Source organism: Taeniopygia guttata, chromosome 3 (genome assembly GCF_048771995.1).
Source record: "Taeniopygia guttata chromosome 3, bTaeGut7.mat, whole genome shotgun sequence".
NCBI classification, from domain to species: Eukaryota; Metazoa; Chordata; class Aves; order Passeriformes; family Estrildidae; genus Taeniopygia; species Taeniopygia guttata.
Window position 1 is genome coordinate 45,257,419 of NC_133027.1, and position 22,860 is coordinate 45,280,278.

Here is a 22,860-nt window from a genome sequence, read left to right on the forward strand (position 1 = left end):
TTGTGAAAGAACAACCCAGTTTCTACTTCAACACCATTAGAGAACACAGGCAATAACCAAACAGCACTCAACTGAATTTAACAGAATGTGGCCAGCCCTCCCAAAAGGCTTTAAAAAAACCTGTACAACTGTACAAAACCCAACAGTTAATCAGATTAACAGGAATTACAGTTTTTTCAGAGATGCTGAGCATTTGTAGAACCTACTGAACTCTTTGTTTGGTCCCCCCAGTTCTTTTACCTTGATATAGTTATCCCCTTCCATAGGAGAAATGAAAGGATCCAATTCTACCACTTTTCCAGCTTTAATTTATCTAGCTTTTATTAATCTTTGAGATTTACAAGTATACTAAATCTCTTAAGCAGGATCTTTAAGAGCAGTTTAAACACATTTTCACATTGTTACCACATTTAATATCCCTTTCCCACCCACTGAAAGATAACAAGATCACGGGTTCTCTTCACTAAATTAAGAAAAGTAGATCTCCAAATACATCACGAAGCAGAATAAATCCTCACAGCTATCCCTAAATGTTATCCCCAAAACCTACACAAATCACAACACCTTCCTTTTGAATATTATATATTGCTACAGTATTTAATCACAATAACCAGAAATGTTTTCTTATTAACCAGGAGGTTAAATGAGTAACAATGCCTAAGTAAATGCTTGCAATATAATTTTGTGTAAAGAGTACCTCTCCAGGTATATCCACAGGTTTTGTTGCACAGCATGCAGTATTTTTACATGCAAAGCACTAAAACAGAAAAATTACAGCTTTAACAAGAACTGGACTGGTCGGATCACTAAAGTGTCAAGGGAGATTAAATAAAGCATCCTAACATGGAATGGCTTCACATTGCTCTCTCCTACAGATATCTTAACAAAATAATACTTTTGACACCAAGCAAGCTAAAGAGTGGTCCTGTTAAAGACCAGCCCCTTGGGCAGAGCATCATTCTAAGACTGTGTCCTGCTGTAATTTTGTTCTTTATACATCTGACAAGTCTCAGCCAATGAGTATCGGCTTCCTGTATACTTCTTTCATCCTTTTCTTTCTTACTGTTGCTTGCACCAAGAGGCAAACAATATATCAATTTAAAATAAAATGCATAACAATTTTAGGATAAATCAGCAATGAAGGTAGTTCAAGCAAATCGCTCCTAAATGTGCTGCCACTCAAAACATAACCATCTGCATGAAACACGCCAAAGAATATTGATGTATCCATTTCTAGCATAACTGCAGAAACCTACCCTACATGACTATATTACAACACAGGACAATGTTTTACCAGAGCTGCCCAGTCTTTATGTCACCACCACTCTTTCCAAAAGACAAATTAAATTACTTGTCCTACCCCTGTGCAGTGCCAGAAGGTGATACACACATGCTTCAACTCCTGTGCTGCACTAACCCATCTGACAGGGCTCTCCTGCCACACCACTCACGAAAACTGAAATCCACCCCACAGCCTCTGAGTTGTTTTTCTAACCCCTCACCCCCCAAGTCTATGCCATCCTTCATCTTACAAAGCAAGTTCCTCAGAGCAGAATCCTTTATTGTACCTCAACTTAAAGATGCCAGTATTTCCTTCCCATGCAGTCTTTCCATTTATGAAAGCCAGTCTGGAATACAGAAGTTGTATCTATACTAACAAGTAAGAGGAGACGTGTAAAGCTGAAGAGCTGATGTCCAGGCCTGGAAATATAAACTACATATACTTTTCTACTTTACCCATAATTTTAGGTGTTTTGATGTTCTTTTACTTTGCTCCCATACACCAAATGTCCATTAGCAACTGAAGCCCATCTGCTCCTTCAGCTTCACATGAAAATTATTCGACCCATGGTCTGACTGCAGTGTGAGGCCAACCTGAGCATGGGAAGTGGAAAGGATGAAGGCTTATTTCAAACGCACTCCAGATCTGAACAAAAACATCAATGCAAACATACTCTGAAACTATCAGAACTATATAATGACTTAAAACTTTGTCTGCTATTCTGCCTTATCCTATTATAAATCCTTGGTCCCTCCAAAGACACAAAGCTGCATTACAAGCTCCAACATGAACTGAAAAATTAAGAAGCTAAAATTTTAGAACTGTCATCCGTGATTAACCACATTTTTTAGAAAGAAAAATTTAAGCATTGAGAAATCCTGTGCACACTTTACATGGAGTGAATAAAAGAAATCCTATGATCTTAAAACCATTTCCTTGACTTAGAAAGCTGGCCATACCATGAGGATAACATGGTTTCATGCTTCCAAGCCAATAATAAATAGATCAAGGTTCTAAGCCTCTAAATTTAAATCCATAACTTTCAAGTAGCTCTTACACAAAGTGTGCAAACATTTTAACTCATATGTTCTCAGACCTTTAGGTTAGATGTATTTGGCAACAGGTCAATAAATATGAAGCAACGTGCTTACCTTTTAGCAGTAATTAAACTAAAATATACAAAGATGAGCACTGAAGATGATAAAATATACAAAGATGAGCACTTTTTGCTGAACAAAAAGCACCAATAATTTATTAGGTTTCAAAACAATACGTGCAAATGAGAAACTGATGACCCAAAGATGCTAATGAACCCAGAAAAAAGAGATCTATCCAATGTGCAATGGGATACAATAGGCTTATTTAGAATCCTACAAAAATTAAAAGTTCAAGATTTCCTTCCCATACACTCGTTACATTTCAGATTTGCATTTCACTGAATCAGCTAACATTCTTTCTCAATCATATATCTATTAGGCCCTGAAAGAATGAAAACTAATGAGAACATTAATTCTCATTAGAGAAAAATAATAAATAAATACATCATTATAGAAGGTATTTCCATGTTATAACTCAAATACATCCATCATCCCTTTTTTACCATCAGCTAGGAATCCTGTTCAGGCAGTGTTCTGTTTAGCCATTATAGTTGCTTTTCTTATTTCTGAGCTAGATCTCTCATGGCTGCTGAACTTTAAAGAAAAGATAATGAGAAGAAATCATCCACAGAGCCAGTGTTCATTAGGAGTTTGTGTTACACAGATGACCAACCTTAAACATTAAGAGTTCATAAGTCTGACTAAATTATTTCTGCATTAATAGACGTTCTCTCCCTTTGACTGGTCATTATCCAAGAACATACATACTCACATCCAGCCTCCTGGTTTACCTAGTCACTCACTGACTTTCTAGGAATTTTTTCAAATATCTTAATTACCTGTGATAAGTTTCTCTCACTAGTGACACTATTTGCTGTGAAACAAGATGCAGTCACACAGCATGGTTATATGTTTACTTTCAGAAGATACCAGGAATAAGAAGAAAAGAAGGGGTTTTACAATTTCACAATATGCAGTAGTACACATGAAGAAGGAAACAAACATAACCACGGCCTTGCACTATTTGTGACTACCTTTGTCATACTCACATAGTAGGGTTCAGCTTCCCTTTCAGTTATCTCATCCTGATATAGAGTGAAACAGGTCGGTATTCGCCCAAACCACACATCTCGAAGTACATCTTTGTCATCTGTCATTCTTCCAATGGACAGTGAAGCACATGTAGATCGATTTGTTTCTTCAGCTACAAATGTAACCCATTCCCCACCCCAGAGAAAACAAGTCAGGACGACTGCAAATAAAATACATCTTGTTAAAAGGTCTCGCGTAACTACCTTCCCGCAGGCTGACCAACGCTGTCACCGGGGCATTAAATGCATCACTTGGTAGAAAGAACGGGATGAATTAAGTTCCCAACTAGAAACACATGGTGGATTAGGAGTGAAACATAAATGAGTATTTCCTGAGGCTGCATCACGCCCCAGCGGCAGAGCCAAAAGGTCCCTTCCCGTTACCGCCCGGCAGCTCCCGGCACCCGAGAGGCCCCGGTGCCGGGGCAGAGCCCGTGTCCGCGGACGGAACACCGAAACCAGCCGGGCTCTGCGGCGGGGGCGGGACCGGCCCGGGGCTCACTGAGGCCGCAGGACGGGCCCCAGCATCGCCAAGCGCCGCGCTGAGACCTGGGGGCGTCCGGAGCCCGGACAGGCCCCGCGGCATCTGTCTGTCTATCTGTCTGTCCGTCCGTCCGTCCGTCTGTCAACTTCCCTCCCTCCCTGCCTGCCTGCCGGCAGCCTCCCGAGGTGAATCAGCGGCGCTCCCGCCCCACGGGGCCGGACCGGGCAGCGCCGCGGCGGCAGCACCAGGCGTGCTGTCCCGGGCAGCGGCCGGGCCTGGAGCGGCCCCGGCCGGGCAGCCCCACCGAGGGGAGGGGGCCGGGCCGGGCCGGGCCATTACCTCTGCCGCGACCGGCGACACCGCCCGCCCGCCGCGCGCGGGGCAGGAACTCAGCGGCCGCCGCGGCCCCGCCCCCGCGTACGCGCCGCCCGCCGCGGGGCTTCCGCCCGGCCCGCGCGCCCGCCCCGCCGGCGCCGGAAGCAGGAAGCGGCGGGGCCAGAGCCGGCCGGCCCGGCGGGAAGGGCGGGAGCCGAGAACCGGGAGCGCTGTTGGTGCTGCAGCGGCAGCGCCGGAGAGGCGGAGCCGCAGGGCCGCGACTGTAGTGAACCCGGCCATGGGCCCCCCTTCTGCGGCATCGGCGGGGCCGAGGCACCGCGCATTTCAGGATTTTGAGCACTTAATCTCTCTGTTTGCTCTTACCCAATTGTTCTTTTTCCTACTTCCCCAAGGAAGTAATCATAGTACCAAGCCTCACAGAGTTCAAGGAGTGTTTGGACAATGCTTTCAGGCACATCGTGTGACTTTGTGGGGTGTCTGTGCAGGGCCAGGAGTTAGACGCAATGGGTCCCCTCAAAACCAGAATATCCTGTGACTTTTTCTATAGTAGATCGTACCCACCGTGATAGATGGAGCAAGTCCAGAAGAGGCCACTAAGCTCATAAGAGGACTGGACCCTCCTCTACGAAGACAAGTTGAGAAAGGTGGGGCTGTTCAGCCTGGAGAAGAGAAGTTGGTGTGGAAACCTCATGGCAACCTTCCAGTATCTGAAGGAGCCAACAGGGAAGACAGAAAGGCACTCTGCGTCAGGAACTGTGGTGACAGCACAAGGAGGAATGGGTACTAACTGAAATTTATTTAAGGCATTAGGAAGACAGTCCTTACTGTATTCCTTACTGAGAGTACTGAGGCGCTAGAATAGGTTGCTCAGGGAGGTTGTTGGTGTCTCAGCCTGGCAATGTTCAGTGCCAGGCTGGATAAAGCTTTGAGCAACCTGGTCTATTGGAAATGTCCTTGTGGCAGGGCAGATTGGGACTAGATAATATTCCTTCCAACCCTTCATATTCTATAATTCTGTGATTTTATACCATGATCTCAGAAGGATGAGGAATACCAGTTGCCGCCAGTGACACCTCTTGCATACCAAAGCATCATTCTGGATTGGTTTTTATCAGCTCAGTAGATGCAAGTCCACAGTGAATTCCACCTCTGCACTTCAAAGAACATCTCCCACAATTCTGTCGCTCCGCAAATCCCCATATCGATGTCCTAGAACTGTAAGAGTGCAGGGGTAGACCAACACTCCTGTCAGGGAACTGTTACTATAGGACACGTGAAAGCACGACGTGAGCTGCTGCTATTGCAAAGGTGAAAAAGAGGAAGTTGTTTTTTTTTTTTTTACTTTAGTATTTATACTTTTCCAAAGGTGACAGTGGATTGGAGGGTGAATGTGCTACTTCTTTAATGACATTGGATAAATTATTAGTATATTAAATTTCTCCACCCCTATAGAGGAATGCAAAACAATAGATTGTTTACAGAAAGTTGTGTGAGAGTTTTCTACAAAAATGTAAACTTAAAAAAGTTTTTAAAAATCTTAAGAATTAGAACAACAGGGAACATCATAATTCCCAAGGAAGATATGTATCTTATCGTGCTACACATTAGCAGTTGTCAAAGCTGGGTTGTTCCGTGGCAAAATGTACAATTGCAACGAGCATCTCAGAGCGGGTGTTTTGGCTCATTGGGATGAGAGCTGATACCAGGTGGTTTTAGCGGATGCACGGGCGGCAGTTCCAGTAGTGCCACGTTCTGGCCGTGCTGCCTTGTGGCCACCAGATGTCATGCAGCGGCCACGGCTGCTGAAGGAGTCTTCTGGAATTCGGGAACTAACTGCAATTATTACAAACTTTCGGTGAGGTTTACCCAAAGACTGGCATTTTAATAAGCTTGTGTGTTGCTGAGCCAACAGTATGATTTCCAGAACTCTAGTATTTTTTCTGTCAACTGAAGGATTAGAAAAGTCTGAAAGGCTCATTTTAATTTTTTCCCAGGTCTTTTGCTGGATCTAGATACAAGAAGCCAGATGGAGAATAAAACTCAGTCAAGCTATAAAGCGAGATAACTTGCTACTTAAATTATCTTCCTATTTAAACATCCTGCTAGTGTATTTACCAGACACAGATACAGCAAGATACATTGTCCATGTGAGATTTTAAAGACAATTGTTCTGTAGGTGAATGAGGCTCTGCTACTAAGTTGTTGTAGATATAAACACATGAGATATAATGTGACTACTGAACAAATAAACTAAACCTGAAGTGAATACTAGCTTTGCTGTTATTATGACTACAAATAAAGAATCCAAATTTAACATTAAAAATAACTGTTAGGATGTAATGTCAAAATAAGTACAATAAAAAGAGTATTACCTCTTTGACATATTGTTTTCCACATTGCTATCTAATGCTTTAAGTTGCACCATCACTCGGCACAATGGACTGATGGACTAAATTGGAAGGGGAAGAGCTCAACAAACATATTTCCAATTCCAAAGATCCTCAAGCTGTATTCCCTCATTTTAAATGTCATAATCGGACAACACAGTGAGTCATTGCCTAATGGCAGCTGAATCAAAATACTTATTATTGAGTACACATTGAATGTGAAGATGCTTGTAACGAACAAGATTATAATTAAAGATGCATTAATTATAATAAAAATATGAGAAATGGAACAGATGGTTTACATATTTGTGGGCAGTTATGTTTTTGAGTAATGGTAGTGCAGATGAAGATTTGTAAGCAGAATCCATGTGTAATTTACATTGTAAGGGACCTCTGGAGTTCTTCCTTGATATCTAAGTCAACACCCCATCTCAGAGCGGGAGTAACTACAAAGTTAGAACATATTAGTAAAACCCAGACTCCATTAGATCATTGGCAAAACACACAAATATGTGAAACTTTACCTATTCCAGTGTTGTTTTATTAGCAAATGATCAGCAATCACTATTGCTCTTTTGCCTTCACTTCCCTAACCGTTTTCAGTAGAAATCAAAACAGACTTTAATTTTCTACCTATTGTCTTTTGAGTGTGTAAACAAAACCCCATTGTGAGAATCATTAATATACACCTTTTAATATGCAACAGTGAGTTAGAGTCAAATGAAACTCATAAAGCTGCTATTTATATCTAGGTAAATAGTCCATTGTTGCCTACTCCCAGTGGAGAATTAATTTGATTATTTACAGGAGAAGCTGATTCATTCATCTGACAACTTCCTGGAAATATTACAAGATGGCACTTAATGTTTTCCAGATGCAGTTTTCATTTATAAGTTTGTGAAAGCAAAAAAAAAAAAAAACCACCCTTATCTAGATATAATTCTCCTTTCATGCTCTCCTCACTTACTGATATTTGTCTTCTATAATAGCAAATGTATTTGTAAATATTCTAGACTGGTTTTAAACTCTTTCTTGTCTAAATAACTGAGGTGTGCTGACAACTGTCCTAGCTTTCCCTCACAATTTTTAACTCTTTTTTACTTTGCTGATTTCATAGAATCACAGAATGATTGGCACTGGAAAGGGACCTTGAAGATAATCTAGTTCCGACACCCATTTCTTGTTTTAGTTCAAAATTAAAATTCTTAAATCATATTTCAGATTATCAAAAAATCTTTTACTGATAAATCAAGTGACTGGACATTAGGAAATCCTAGTTCTAGGTCTGCCACTTATTACTTACCTTGAACAAAATTTCTTGGTTTTGCTACTTCATTGTAGATTCATGAAGATATCTTGGTCTTAGTGAGGAGGAAGGTAAATATCATCTTTTAAAATTTCACAATATGTACATGTGGAGATTTCTTATGAATACAGAGCAGATAATAAGCTTTCTTTTTAAAAATATTGAAAATGCCAACAGCCCATTGTTCACTTAGCCCATTGTTCACATTTTTACCCCTCTTGCATGTTAACTAAGTAATACCTATTCTGTCAAGTATTCTCTCTTATCATAGAGAGGAATTCAAAAGGTGCTAGGATGATGATTCCCAACACATCTGTTTTTTTGTTGGGAATACTGACAAAAAGGTTAATGGCTTTGTCAGTACTATCTCAGTATGGGACAGGTTTGGCTCTATCTATGTTTGATACATAAATTAGCCATTTATTACTAAGGATCAGCACTAACTTAGTACTGAAGCACAGCACAGCCAGAAAATAGCAGAAAAATAGAAGGAAGATAATAAAATAATCCTCTGCTATTTGGAAATTGGAACAGCCTTTAGGTTGCTTACTTTTAGGCAAGAAGAGGTTTGACCAATAACCTACTTTGTTAATACCATTGAAATGTCAGCTGCTGAGACATGGGCAGTCCAGCCCTCAGTACAAGAAGACACTAAGCACTCATGTGTCACCCAGCACTTGGGAACTCCCAGAAATGAAACCAGAATTAACTGCTGCTTGTTGGCGAGTAATCTTTTATACCTCAGGAAGAACACTTCTTGCTGTACAGATCTACATTAAAATAATTTCAATAAGGACTTCATTCCTTTTCTGTGTTACACTGCGTAATTCCAAGCTCTGAGTTAGACTCATTACAATCTGGTGTATCGGCTATATTATGAAACCTGACTTACTCTTGCAATAAAGTACCAAATATCATATGGGTCCACGGATAAACACAGTGCCAAGTGTGACACAGACAGAGCAGCCCATATTCCCTGCCCATCCAAGACATCAAGACTTCAGAAAAATAATTTTCTATTCTCGGTAAACATATGTGTCTTATTACATCTGATGTAGATGACAGTTTTTTCCTTAGATTTCTGACAATAAATAGTACTGATTTGTAAAAAAACGCTGGATTTCTCTATTGCAGACAAAGGGTTTTTTTTATATATAATTGAATGATCTTCAGTAGTTTTACCCATGAAAAGAATTTTTCTTAGTGATTCAAAATTCACTTTGATAATTTTGTAGTACTAAAGTCTTGATAACTCCAGTTCTGAAGCTCTGATATATCTTTGTTTCTCCACTGATAAAATCTGTTATGAAGATTGAAATTTACAAAGATCTTTTATTGAATTTAAAATCAATATTGGATGCAAGTTTTTCTGGTTTTCTTCTCCTCTTGGTTGTATTTGTACAACATTTGTTATGTGAGTTAGCTAGTAAATCACTGATTTCTCAGGGAAAAATAAGAATAGGATGCATGTAAAATAGGAGAATGGGTGTTCAAGTTGATGGTGAAAAAAAAGTAAAAATCCTAAAGTCTACCTTGTTCCATGAGAAGTGTAATTGCCAGTGGCCTCATCAATGCTGAGGGAGCTGAGGGTCGTTGGAAATCACTTCCCTTGAGCTGCTGGCCACACTGTGTCTAACATAGCTCAGTGAATGCTTAATTTCCTTGCTTACACAGGAGTATGCATTTGCCTATCTTGAACCTCATGATTCTTTCATCCTCTTGTTCGCTGAGATTCCTGTGAATAACAGCTCAGCCCTCCAGCATATCAATCACTCCACCCTGCCTAGTTTGTATCACCCAAAACCCAAACAAATGTGTGTTCCTGCTCCTTGTCCAGTTCAATCATAAACGAGTTATGTGGCTTTGTGACGGGCTGACTGTGGCTGGATGCCAGGGTCCCACCAAAGCCATTCTATCACTCCCCTCCTCAGCTGGACAGGGGAGAGAGAATGTAAAGAAAACTCATGGGTCAGCATAAGGACAGGAAGAGATCACTCACTAGTTACCATGAACTGCTCCTGCATGGGTTCTTTCCAAGGGCTGCAGCCCTTCAGGAAGAGGTTGCTCCAGCATGTGTTTACTACAGGGTAACAAGTCCTGCCAGCATTCCTGCTCTAGCATGGACTCCTCTCCACAGGACCACAGGTCCTGTCAGAAACCTACTCCAGCATAGACTCCTCTTCATTTGGAGCAGGCTTTGTCAGGAGCCTGCTCCAACGTAGGCTTACCACAGGGACACAATCTCCTCTGGGCATCCTCCTGGCATAGGCTCCTCCACAGGCTGCAGGTGGGGTTATCTGTTCCACCACAGATCTCCTGGGCTGCAGGGGGACATCCTGTGTCACCATAATCTGCACCAGAGGCTTGGGGGGAATCTCTGCTCTGGCACCTGGAGCACCTCCTCCCCCTCCTGCTCCACTGACCTTGGTGTCTGCTGGGCTGTTGCCCTCACATGTTCTCTCTGCTGCTGTTTCTGCAGTGGTTTTTTTCCCCTTCTTAAATCTGTTATCACTGTTGCTGATAGGCTTGGTCTTGGCCAGCAGTGGATCCATCTTGGAGCTGGCTGGTGTTGGCTCTGTAGGACATGGGGGAAGTTTACAGCACTTTCCCATAGAATAACACTGTAGCCTCTCTGCTACCAAAAATCTTGCCATGAAAACCCAATACACATTGAATTATTAACCACTACTCTCTGATCCCAGCAGTCCAGCCAGTTTTTCACTGTCCTTGCAGTCTACTCATCCAGTCCACATCTCCTCAGTTTAGCTACCAATACACTACAAAAGACAGTGTTGAAAGTCTTGCTTCAGATAAGCTATATCTGTTACTCTCTTTTCATCCACAGAGCCAGCCATTTCATCATAGAAGGCAATCAGGTTGGTCAAGGATGATTTAACTTCGATAAATTGCTGCTGGCTGATTCCAGTCATCATTCTGTCCTTCACGTGTCTAAAATGTGGAGGACTTTTTCCTTCATTTTCCCAGGAGCTGACCATGCTGTAGACCCTCCTTCTTGATTTCTTAAAAAATATTGATGTGATACTTGTCTTTTACCAGCAACTGAGGAGTTCCCCCAGTTGCCACAGTCTTTCAAAGATGACAAAGAGCAGCCTCACAAACACATCAGCTGTCTCAACTTCTATGGATGCATCTTGCCTGGCCCTAAATCCAGAAATACTTAAATTATTCCTAATTTAATCTTCCTGTAGGATTAGTAGTGCCTCAATCCCCACAATTTGCTACTAGGCTCAGAGACCTGACCTTGGCAGCAAAAAACAAGGCAAACAAGCACTCCAGTACTTTTCTATTAAGTACTCCAGTCTTTTCTATGCAATTTGTCACTATATCCTTTGCATCTTGCCTGCACTATTTAGCAGGAAGTTTACATTTTTCTTCACCTTTCTTTCAGGGCTGCTTATCTGTAGAAGCTCTTCTTGTTGTCCTCTATGTTCCTCGATGGTTTTGACCCCAGCTGTGTGGCTTTCCTAGTTTTGACTATTGAATGCCTGTGTGATGCTGCTAGATTTCCTAGTAGCCTCCTTTCTATGCCTGACCTCAACTAGAACTTTCCTCTTCAGCCAGTCTTCCCACTGCATCTGCCCATCTTCTTGTGCAATCACAATGGGCCATTATGGTGCTTCACAGAGATTTGATTTGAAGACCAACCCTTTTTTTTCTTTCTTGCTTCCCCAGTGATTCCTGCCGACCCATTGCCTGACCAAGCTGAAGTCCACTCTCCTGAACTTCAAGTTTTTGCCATGTGCCTTCCTTGCTTCCCTTAGCATCTTAAATTGAACCTGTCTTCCCACTTCTTTTTAGGTTTTGATGGACATACTTTGATGAACCTTCTTAGAAACCTTTCTCAACAGCAAGACTATCAGGAAAGGTGCTCTTGCCTTTCTTTTTTATGCTGGTCCCATCACTTCTCACCAGTCCTCACTCTCAGAAAATAATCCATGGACATAGAAGCCAAAGGCTCTCCCTGTGATACCAGCTACACTGGCTTTGATCTGCATAATACATCCTCTCATATTAAGCCCGTGTCCCTAAAGGTGGGGTCAAAGAGGTACGCCACCTTGGCTCTTTACCACAGCTCAGAGCACAGCAGTTACCTTTGATTCGTTCAAGTTCTCTTTTGGCAGCAACATTTGTGTCCAGATGAGTAAGAAATACTCAGTAATGGTGAAAAGGCAGTAATAGATAGCAATAATCCAAAGACACTCTTGGTCCTTCTATGGTGTCCTGCACCAGGGCCCAGGACAAGCAAACAACTTCCTGACAGCAAGTCTGACCTGCAGATGGGTACTCTGGCCCCTAGAGAAGGAAATCTTTTAAATAAGAACAATCTTATTAGAGAAGTTTAAGGAAGTTCATTCCTTGTTTCATTTCACATTGATTACTCTTACTCTTTCTGTTTGTCTTTTTTTTTTTTCCCGAATCCATAATAGTGTAGTTTCCTTGATAACTTATTGGGAAGGGCATGTTTATAAAGACTTAGCTTAGCTTACGCATTCTCCCTCATCTATTTTTTTGTGGAACAGCTGATAGATAACTCCCTAATTATTGTTTATTAATGGTAGAAATTCACTGACCCACATTCTCACAGTCACTCTCTGTGTTTGTTTTAAATATTACATCCTTATTCTCCGTAATCGCAACTGATTATCCTGGGAAAAGCAAATGCTGATGAACAGCTCTAGTACTTCGTGCTTCTCCTCCCCAGGACTCACAATAACTGGTTTGTTTCAACAGGCCATTTCAACGCCTCCTCTTTGGATAACTTTTCATGGGACAGTGCAAGGTTTATATTCATCTGGAGAGAGGGCAGAGCTGATGGCTGCACAGAGGCTGATGGTGTTCACAGGATCTGGATTATAGACCCTGTGTAATATACAGGTGGAAGAAGTGACTGGTAAACACAACTATGAACAGACAGTTTCAATTTCCTAGTAATGTTCCTGTATTATCTGCAGATACATAAGAACAGTTATGCTTTTAATTACATCTGGTCAGCTTATTATTTAATTGCAGATTCTTTAGCACCCAACTAGGTTACAGAAGACTGGATAGCTGCTGGATTTGTCACAGGATGCTCATATCCCATAGCAATTTAATCAGCTGTGCTGACATTTCATTCTTTTAGCACATTGTCTCTAGACTGTAAATTGTGAAGATAGAGAGGGACCTACCTTCCTTCATGTTTGTCCATTTCCCAGCTCATCTGTTAGCCAGTATGAGCAATAATACATACATGGTAATTATGTATCTAATTTTCAAGGCTATTGATTTAGTAATATACCTAGAATCTCTACGAAATAACTAATTTTAAATTTCCTAGTAGTTTCTGCCTTCCTTCTTAAAAATTAAAAGAGAAAGATCCTATCCTAACTTAAGCCATGCTGGCTGATAGATCTTCAAGAGAATATGATGAAAATATAATAGAATGGCATTGCTGATTTATACAAACAAACTAAAAAATATTGTTTAAGGTGACAAATTAATTTCAATCTAGAAAATGATCAAAAATTTAGACCAGAGAGGAACATGACCTATAGCTTTGCTTTTGGCTAAGCATGAAAGTGTAACAGTACTATGCACACTAACCAGTGCAAAACTGGAAAGCAAGAGAAATACAACCATAAAATATTAGCCTAGAAATATATACATTTCAGCCAAGCTATATCTACTCAGGAAAACATAAGCACATCTTGATATTAAGCAGTAAATTAACAATTTGTCAGTATTATATTCCTAATGCCTTATTGTTATGTTAATTTGTGGTGTTTTTCTAATTTAATTAATGTATGGTCTTACTAGTATACCTTTAAATTGTGACTACAGGAGAACTGAGTGCTAGAATTGTCATACTTTTTTTTCCTTTTAATCAAACTCCAGATGAGGCTGGAGCCCCTGATGCACAGAGTGACATTATGATGCTGCCAATCAGTGGCATTCTGCTCCCATGAGAAGCAGCATATCCCACCTCCCTCCTCCTTTCCCACTAAGATGGGAAAGAAAAAAAGTAGCCACAATGTGGAATGTTCTGTCCTCTGAGTAGCAGCCACATAATTTGTTTCAGACTAGTTACATAGCCTGTTTTCTCACAGATATTTTATCTTCCCCTTTTATAGCTTTGAGGAGGAAAAAAAATACTAACTGAAAAACTTCAGATGCCAAATAAACACCATATTGAACCAACCTTGACATAGCACACATAAAGTGTTTTACAGATATTAGTACTCAGCTTGAGACCAGGCTCAAAATCTTTATTTTAACTCTTTATGCAAACCAGTAAGTCCAAAGACTGAAAGCTTTCAAGAAACTGTAAGCTGAAAAATGCACATAGGAAACATTAATCTTTTATAGGTGGGCAAAAAAGAACAAAATACTTGGAATAAGTATTGGAGCAAATACTCAGAGCAAGAATGAAGTGATTTGTAGGTGAGCTGTAGGTGTTAGCTTTGTACTGACACTGCACTTTAGTGAAAGATAATTATCATTAAAGAAAAATAACATTGGATTGTTTTTAACAGAATGAGAAAAGCACCTGGCAGGCAACAGAAAAGAAAACCACCTGAAAGAAATGGTCTTTCCTGGGAGACTTTTTTTCCCCCTGTCAGCTTATCGGAGAAGGAGTAGTATGACATGGATGTATTAGCAAGAAAAGATACTGGGAACTCCTAAACATTTCATAACAGAAATCTATTTGGCAATCTGCCTGGACTTTTGGGCTGAACCTAGCTGGCATTGAAACCAAACAGGGCACTCTCACTGTTAGCATCACAATGGGTGTATTATGTGGAGGTAGTAACTCATGCAGAAGTAGTTCACTTATATTTTTTAAAAAACCTACAATGGCTCTGACTAGCACTATAAAATTTCATATTAAAGTCAAAGACCACATGCTACATACGCCATGGCATCGCTGTGAGACACTTCTAATGGGTCAGCACTAAAGTTATACAACCCCATGACTTATTTTGTTTGCTTCCCTTGAGCTGTAGGATTCTAATGCAAAAGACTCTTTAAAGGCCCAAAGATAGGCTGTAGGAGTCTTCTTTGAGTAGCTGACAGGAGGTGTGTGGGTAGCGAGGAGGTCTTTGGACACTTTTCATATATGTGAGTATATAAAAAGTCAGATAAATTTTTTGGGTGTTTCCATCTACTTGAGCTCCAGTGCCTGTGTTCTCCCCTGTGTGTCTCCCCAGGCAATCCAGCCATGTAGCCACCAGACAGACCAGGGTAAGTCATGGCAACTGGCACGCCAACAATGATCACCTGTGGAGCCTGAGTGATGTTTTGTCCCACCTATCAGGTACATAAGGCAATCCCAGAAAAGCTTGACTTCCAAATTTACTTCTTGGTTGAAGCTCACATCAGTACCTCTTGTTTCCAGATTTCTTAGTCCTACTCTCAGTCACACTATTGCCATTTTTTTCCAAAGTCCTCCCCTGTGACATGGAATTGCTCACCTTTGAGGGATTTGCTCTGCTATTTGTTCTAAGGTTCTCTTTGCTTCCCTGGCTTCCTACATATTAGTCTTGCTACAATTCTGGCTGCCATGTTCCCGAACTAATTTAGTTCCTAGCCTTGGCTCTTCCTGGTCCTAATATTTAGTTGCATTTTGCAGGCTGTCTTTAACCCCCAGGGGTGATCACCCATGTCTCGCCATGTCTGATAATTTACTGAGGACATTAATTTATGCCTTTTTTTTTTTTTTTTCTAGGCATGGAATGGGACTCACTTCTCTTTTCAGGTGTGACCAGGGAACCTCTAGTCTCTTCTTGGGCCAGAAAACAAACATTAGTGGTGATATGACTGTATTCTTGTAGGTGGCATATTCCCAAGTTAAGGTTACCATTTCCATCATTATTTCTACATCATACCTGGAACTCCTGGAATAAAATGGAAGCCAATATGGCATTTTGTATGGAGCCTGCTGTTACTGCATGAGTTAATTAAGATCCAAATATGCAACCACAGGGAGTCCCAGCAGAGATCCAGGCCAAGTAATACCTAGTTTTTATCTCCTTGTCAGACTTAGGCAAGGAGCAGGCACCCAACACTCAGTCCCATGAAGACTAAGGCAACTCTGAGCATGTGGGGAAGTGAATCCCTAAGAACCTGGGGCACTTTCAAGACAAACAGGGAGGCAACCCTGGAATTTAAGTGCCCACAGGGTTAGGTGTCAAATGAATGTGGGATTTCAGGACCATAGTTTGGGACTTACGTGTTTTATGTGGGACACAGGGAGGATTTTGGTCCCTGTGTACTTTATTGCTCTTTTACCACCAACTCCAAAGTGTAGAAATCCAAAACAGTCTTTATATATTCTGACAGTGAATTATCTGAATCTCAAATGTTTGCATGCATGCACCATTTCTGAAGGAAATTTCACACCTCTGTTGTATAGGAAAGAAGAAAAAATATTTTATGACAAAGTTGATGATAATCCATTCATATTTTTCTGTAATTTGTGTATGGGCTTCCCATTGGAGGTTTGTTTGTTTATTTCAGAGCTATTGTGCCATATATTGGAATAGTTTTATATTAGAACAGAGATCATTTCTGTTTTGAAACAATAAAAAGGGAGACTCAATTATTTGATTTAATAGTATTATCTCAACCTGTGTTAGCTGATTTCTATAACAACTTCAAAAGTTTTGAGCCTGTATTCATTGGATTATCTTTGTAACTCCAATATTAGCATGTTTCAGGTTTAGGGGTTTTTTTTGTTCTTTTTTAAATTTCACATACAGTTTGCAGTCAAGCAAGACTATTGAATATCTAATCTAGATACTCAAACATCTTCTTTTTCACCATGCTGGAATGATACCGAACAGGAGAAGGATAATTTGTTGCATAATACCTTTCTAAGGTATGAAGTAGTATGAACTGTTGCAAAATTGTGTTGGTTCCGATAAAGCTAGACTGACTTGTTCTGTTGCATGTGTCTGGATTAAACTGACACAAACTGACTGCTGACATAAACATGACCATCATTTAAGGTTTCCTGAATGACTGGCTGATTCTTATGAATGTCTACCTTAACTAATGGCCTTAAAAATGCCTTTCTCAACTTGAGGTCCAAATCTTCCACATAAGACAGGTACAACTAAAAGTACTGGGCCTCGACAGATTTATTTGGTTTGAAATCACACATTGTACTGACACTGCCATATTTAACAACCAGACTTTAATTTTACCTGAAGTTTGAAAAACAACCAAAACAACCAAACTCCTTCACTTAAGTTTGTGTATCAGGATTTTTTAAGATATGTTAGCACTGAAGCACAAATGCTGGATACCTCGAGGCTTATGTGGAATGCACATTTCTTATATGTGTCTCTCCAGAGAGATCTGGAACTCTGCACAGTTTCTAGGTACTGTATAGTGCTAATACTAATCCAGACCCTGCCAAAATAATCAAAGAGAATTTGAAAAAATGTGCACCTTGCACTCCTTGCATTTTTCCCTTTTCTCGCTTTTGTCATTTAAACTGTATGTTTTCAGGCACATCTCTCTTTTTTTTTTTTTTTTTTTTTTTTTTTTTTTTGTGGAATGAAGTAGCACAGGTCTGCTGAACATACCCTGATCTGCCTGGTATGCTATCAACTCAAGGTGTCTAAAGGGTAGAGTGGCAGGGAGAAGACACACTATGACTGCAATGGCCAAGACTCCTTTCTCTCCAGTGCTGTTTAGGTGAAGTGGTTCACCAACGCCAATTAATTTACCTTTGCTCTGGCACAGCAGAATCTCAATTATAACTGACACCTAAATGGAAATGTAGCACACAGACACAGTAATGTATTTATCTGACTTATTCAGTGGTGAATGTCAGAAAATGCCATGGTCATATCAGTTGTGACTCTCTAGTCAAGGAAATAGAAAGGAATAATTTTAGGTTAAAGTAAAAGAAGAGGTAGAGCTATTTGAATCTTTACAGTGTCTACCCAGTGTCCAAAAGTCCCATCCAGCTACAGAAGGCAGGACTTTCTACTTTGTTCCTAGCCATCCATAAAGGAGAGCATCTACCTGCCACCAGGTTCTCCTGTCTCTGTCCTTGGAAATGCTTAAAATCCACATGGATATGGTCCTGAATTGCCTGCTCTTGCTGACTCTGCTTGAGCAGGGGACTGCACTAGACAACCTTCAGAGGTCCCTTCCCACTTCAAGTGTTTTGTGATTCTACAATTTTCATGCTTATATAACTTGCTTTACTGAAACTGACTTTTACTCTCAATCCTTTATGTAGTTCCTGAGAGTACAACTATCTTTCTTTCCAGTTCTGCCCAATTTTGGCACGACACATACTTAATTTTAGGAAAAATAACTTTATTTTTAGGTTATTTTGTTTAGTTAATCACCAACCAAATAAATTACAAGTCAAAAGAACTGAATCTGCCCCTCAAACAAGTGTACATATTTCTTGGGGTAAAACAGTAGTATAGGTAAGACTTAGCTTCTCAGCCGACTCCTGTGTATTTGAACACTGCATAACACACAATTTAAAGTTTTTCCAGATCACAGACTTCCTACATTTTCATTATGTCATCTTAGTATTTTAGCAGAGAATTATAACATCCGTGTCCCATCAGTAACAAGTAAAAATCAGAACCAAAACCACAAGAGCCCTAAAAGCTCCTTGCATAAGACAAATGCATGCTTGTTAGACGCAATTTAGGACAGACGGTATCCGTCAGCGCACAACAGCGTTTCCTAAGAAAAGCTGGACCTAAGGGTCATTTAAGAGAAGATTCCTAAAAGCGCCGAGGAACACGTGGAATCGCCAAGTCCTGGCAGGGGCTGGTCACGATACGACCCGACACGATCCCCCCCGCTGCAAAGTGTCTCAGCCTAAGCCTTCCCACGGGAGCGGCTCTGCCTCCCTAGAGAATCCCTTCCTCGTCCTCCTCAGCCGGATAACGAGCCAGCAGCGCGGTCAGAGCCAATTTATTCCCAGGGAGAGGGACAAGCAGCTAATTAATTAATGTGGCGGGCACCGAGACAATAAAGCAGCACTAGAAGGTTTGGGGTGTGTTGGCTCCTGAGCCCCTCGGCTGTACAGCTGACTTTCTTGATTCATGTTTTTCGCCTTAAATGAGGAGGGGCTGGGGGGCGGCCGCGGGAGGATGCGGAGCCCGCGGTGCGGACGGGCGGGCGGGCGCGCAGCCTTTTTCCGCGCTTTGCACAAGTGCCTTGGGCGCGGGGCACACCTCAGGGTTAGCAGAAAACAACAACAAGATAATGGCCCCTAATGCGCACCTAGGCACGGATCACACGTGGGCCGCTCCCTTCCTGTGCGAGCGGCGGGGAGCCCGCCTGCCGCGGCGCGGCGCGGCTCGGCTCGGCTCGCTCCGCGGGGAGGGACCGACGCGTCCGGCGGTGGGCAGGGAGGGAGGCAGGCAGGGAATCGCCTTATTAAACGCATACAGCGGGGCGGGCGGCTGCCACCGCCGCCCCGTCCATGCCCGCGGAGAGCCCGAGAGCGCCGCGCTCCCCGCGCTGCCGCTGCCGGCGGGAGATCCCCGCGCACAGCCCCGCGGAGCCCGGCATGGCGCGGCGCGGCCGCTTCCAGCGCCTCTTCGGCCGCAGCGAGTCGGAGGACTCGGAGCCCGAGGGGGCGGCCGCCGCCCCCCGCCGCCGCCCCTCCGCCGCCGCCGCGCCCAAGCGGCGCCCCGCGTTCCCCCACTGGCGCTCGAAGAAGAAGGAGCAGCATCCCCGGGAGGGCGGCGGTGCCGCGCCCGCACGGACCCCGCCGCCCGCCTCGCACCTCGAGTCCCCGGCTCCGCGGTAAGCGCGACACCCGAGCGGGCGGTGGGGCGGACGGGGGGCCGGACGCGGCTGGAGGCCAGGGGTTTTTCTCTCGAGGAGGGAAGAGCGTGTCCCGCAGCCGCCTTCCCGTCCCGCGTTCGTCCCAGCCTGCCGGCGGAGCGGCGCCCGAGCCGTGTTGACAAACAGCAGCGCCCGTGTGAATAAGTAACAGTCAGCCTGTGCCCGGAGCAGGGGGAGGCTTCCTGGCCCAAACCAGCCTCCTAAGGGCAGCTGGCGTGTGTGAATAGCTTTTACCCTTCTGCAGCAGTGGGCTTGCTCTGTGCTCGCATTTTCTGGACGTAATAGAGGAGGAAGATGGAAGAGAAGGGCTTGACAACACTCTGCTTCAGTGCTCCCCATAGCTGTTGCTCCCCAGTGTGGTCCAAGTCTCCCATGAATAATGACTATCTAGTGCATGCTGGCTTCTTGGTTACACAGGTATTCCCCGGGGGATGTTTAGAGCCTGTGGCCACAGCACAACGAACCTCAGCGAGACTGTGAGGTTTTCGAGCAGCAGAACCTCTGACGTGAAGGCAATTCTCAGTAGTATATGGTGAACTTGAGGCTAGGTCAGGAAAGGGTTTGGTCAATACTGCTCAGATCTGAACATCACAAGCCAGGCAGTGAGAAGCTGCCAGTGCTGCCTACGTTAAAAAGAAAAAAAAGTTGTAAGCTATTGATCCCTCAGGTGTTTGCTTCAAATTGAGAAATCTGTACGTTTCAGAAGGCGATTCTGTATGAAAATGTTAGTACTTGCCAAAAAATAGACATCAGGTAGAAGTTAGAACTTGACTAAAGTCTAATTATGTTTGTATTTGGTATTGAAATGTATTATTGAAGACTTTAAACACCACTCTTTTATAAAAGGAAAAAAATGCTTATGTTTACATATTTTTAGGAAACAGAAAATGAAGTCTGCTTTTCAGAACTTTTAAACCAGAATTATGTATTTCAGAATGCTATTGGGTGGCCAAGCTCAAGGTAATACTGCAGGTGACCTCAATGAGGAGCAGATCCCTGTTTTGCCTTCCAAAGGCCAGATAAAACAGAAGGGGATGGGATCACAGTGTAGCTCAGGGTGGAAGGAAGCCAGACAAGGCTGACTCTGAGTTCAGATCCCAGTTGCTCAGGACTGTGTCCACCTGAGTTTTGAAGTCTTCCAAGAAGAGAGAGTACACAACAACTTTGGCCAAGCTGTTTAACTACTGCCTTGTGTGAAATAGTTTCTTCTGGTAGAAAGCTGGAACATATTTCAATTCATTGCTTGTGCTGTGCCTGCCATGCACTACTGAAGACCCCCATGGCTCTTGGTGACCCTCTCATGCATACTAGCAGACAGGTGATGGGTTCTCTCTGTGGTCGTCTCTTCCCTAGGTTGAACTTGCTTCCCCAGCCACTCCTCAGGGGAAGATCTCCAGCCCCTCAGTATCTTGGGGCTCTGTGCTCTTTTTATCAATGCATTTTGTATTGAGGGGCTCAAAACTGAATAGAATTTCTAGATGTGGGCAAATGAATGGTGGTGTAGGAGAAGTGGCCCAAGTCTTTAATCTAGGTGTGGGTTCCTTTTTCTTCCAGATACCAGGATGTTTTTACTGCATAAATTTGTTTTCAAGTTCAGTGCTTAAATTACAAGAGAAGTCTAATAATTGCAACCCTCCTGAAAGGACAGGGCTGTAACTGCTGTTACAAAACACTGGGGGTTTTGGGTTTTGGTCAGGGAACCAATCCTTCTGCTATTGATGGCAGGCTGGTTTGTGCTTCAGCACATGAAAGTACACCTGTATGTCACCATCTTTAACTGCAGTTGGTCGTCTTCAGAGGGCACAAACTTCTCTTGTTTGTGTAGCTTTCTACCACCCTTGCTCAAAAAAAAAAAAAGGAACGAGCTAAGCTTTTACTATACAGCCAAAAAAACTAAATGCATTTTTAAAAGTATGTTGAAGATTATGATAGCACTTCTCAAAAGACATGGTTTGAAGTATTTTATTTTTATTACATGCATGTTAGGCTGTAATGCTTGGTCTCAAGAGTACTGTATAAGACAGAACGTCCTGTTAACAGGGATGACTTTGAAGATATGAAATGCTTAATTAGTGGCCATGGCTTCAGCTATGGTTTGGCATATGGCAAGCCTGACAGCTGTCAGTTTGAAGACATTTATATGGTACTCCACTTGAAAAATTATCTCATCATCAGCTGTTTTGCTTGTCTTATGTTATTTTTCAGGTGGTCAATACTTTTCCTTGCTGTTAGTTATTTACCTGGAAGAGCAGTACCCAACATGGCATAAAAAAACCTTTGATAAGAACCAAACAAGCATCCCAGCTCCTTAAACTTGAAGTTACAAGTGTACATTCTCCTATTGCTATGAAATTTGTGTTGTATTGCCTGCATTCATGGGTGTCAGTGCAACCAGATGAACTCCTCTAGTTACTTTTTCCACCAAAAGCTTGTAGAATCTTTCCCTCAGATAACAGCTACAAGTTTGAGCCTCTTAAGAGAAGAAGGTGCAGTGAAAATAAAAAGGAATTACAGTTGTCACCGTGCTGTAGGTAACTGCATCATATTATGAAACCAATTTTTACTTGTCTCTTGGAGGTCATGTCCTTATACAGCTGTCATGGTTTGGACTTTGAATGATCTCCACCCAATGACAACTTCAAAAATGAAGAGGATGGCTTGGAAATGAGCTTTGTAGCAGAAATTGACTGCAGGAGGACAAAAAAGCCTGTTTATCTTTGTGTGTGTTTGTTTAGCAGCGATTCTCACAATGTATGCTACCCTATGAATCTGGAGTTACTTGGTCCAGTTATGAGTTGGCTACCATAAAAATGACAGTAGTTAGATTCTTGCCCAAGATGTGTCAGTGTAATCACTGTGAAAAAGGAGGATGTTTTTGCTTCTTATTACTTCTTCAGTTTCAAGAAACATGGATATTTGATATTGAGCATGTTAGAAACACTAACACCAGCAACACTCCTTGTTTTTATTACTTTTCTCTCCCCTGATTAAATGAACTCAGCTCACTTTCATCAACATGCTAAATATGTGAAGGTAAAGAAC

General features: G+C 42.3%; 2 protein-coding genes across 3 annotated transcripts in view; one reads left to right on the forward strand and one right to left on the reverse strand.

The window, feature by feature from the left end:
- Positions 1-4,437, reverse strand: part of ATG5 (autophagy related 5) — a 70,737-nt gene extending 66,300 nt beyond the window's left edge. For both annotated transcript variants that reach the window (XR_012055003.1, XM_002196065.6), the window contains exons 1-2: positions 4,294-4,437; positions 3,429-3,583 (exon numbers count right to left, since the gene is read on the reverse strand). Coding sequence is in view for 1 of the 2 variants with exons in the window: in XM_002196065.6 (XP_002196101.1) it covers positions 3,429-3,536 (108 nt within the window). In the remaining variant the exon portion in view is untranslated. The remainder of the gene's footprint in view (positions 1-3,428; positions 3,584-4,293) is intronic.
- A 14,927-nt stretch (positions 4,438-19,364) lies between these two features.
- The window catches only part of CRYBG1 (crystallin beta-gamma domain containing 1), a 95,189-nt gene continuing 91,693 nt past the window's right edge, over positions 19,365-22,860 (forward strand). Inside the window, exon 1 of the mRNA XM_041715106.2 lies at positions 19,365-19,776. Within this exon, the coding sequence (XP_041571040.2) occupies positions 19,451-19,776 (326 nt within the window). The 5' untranslated portion in view covers positions 19,365-19,450. The remainder of the gene's footprint in view (positions 19,777-22,860) is intronic.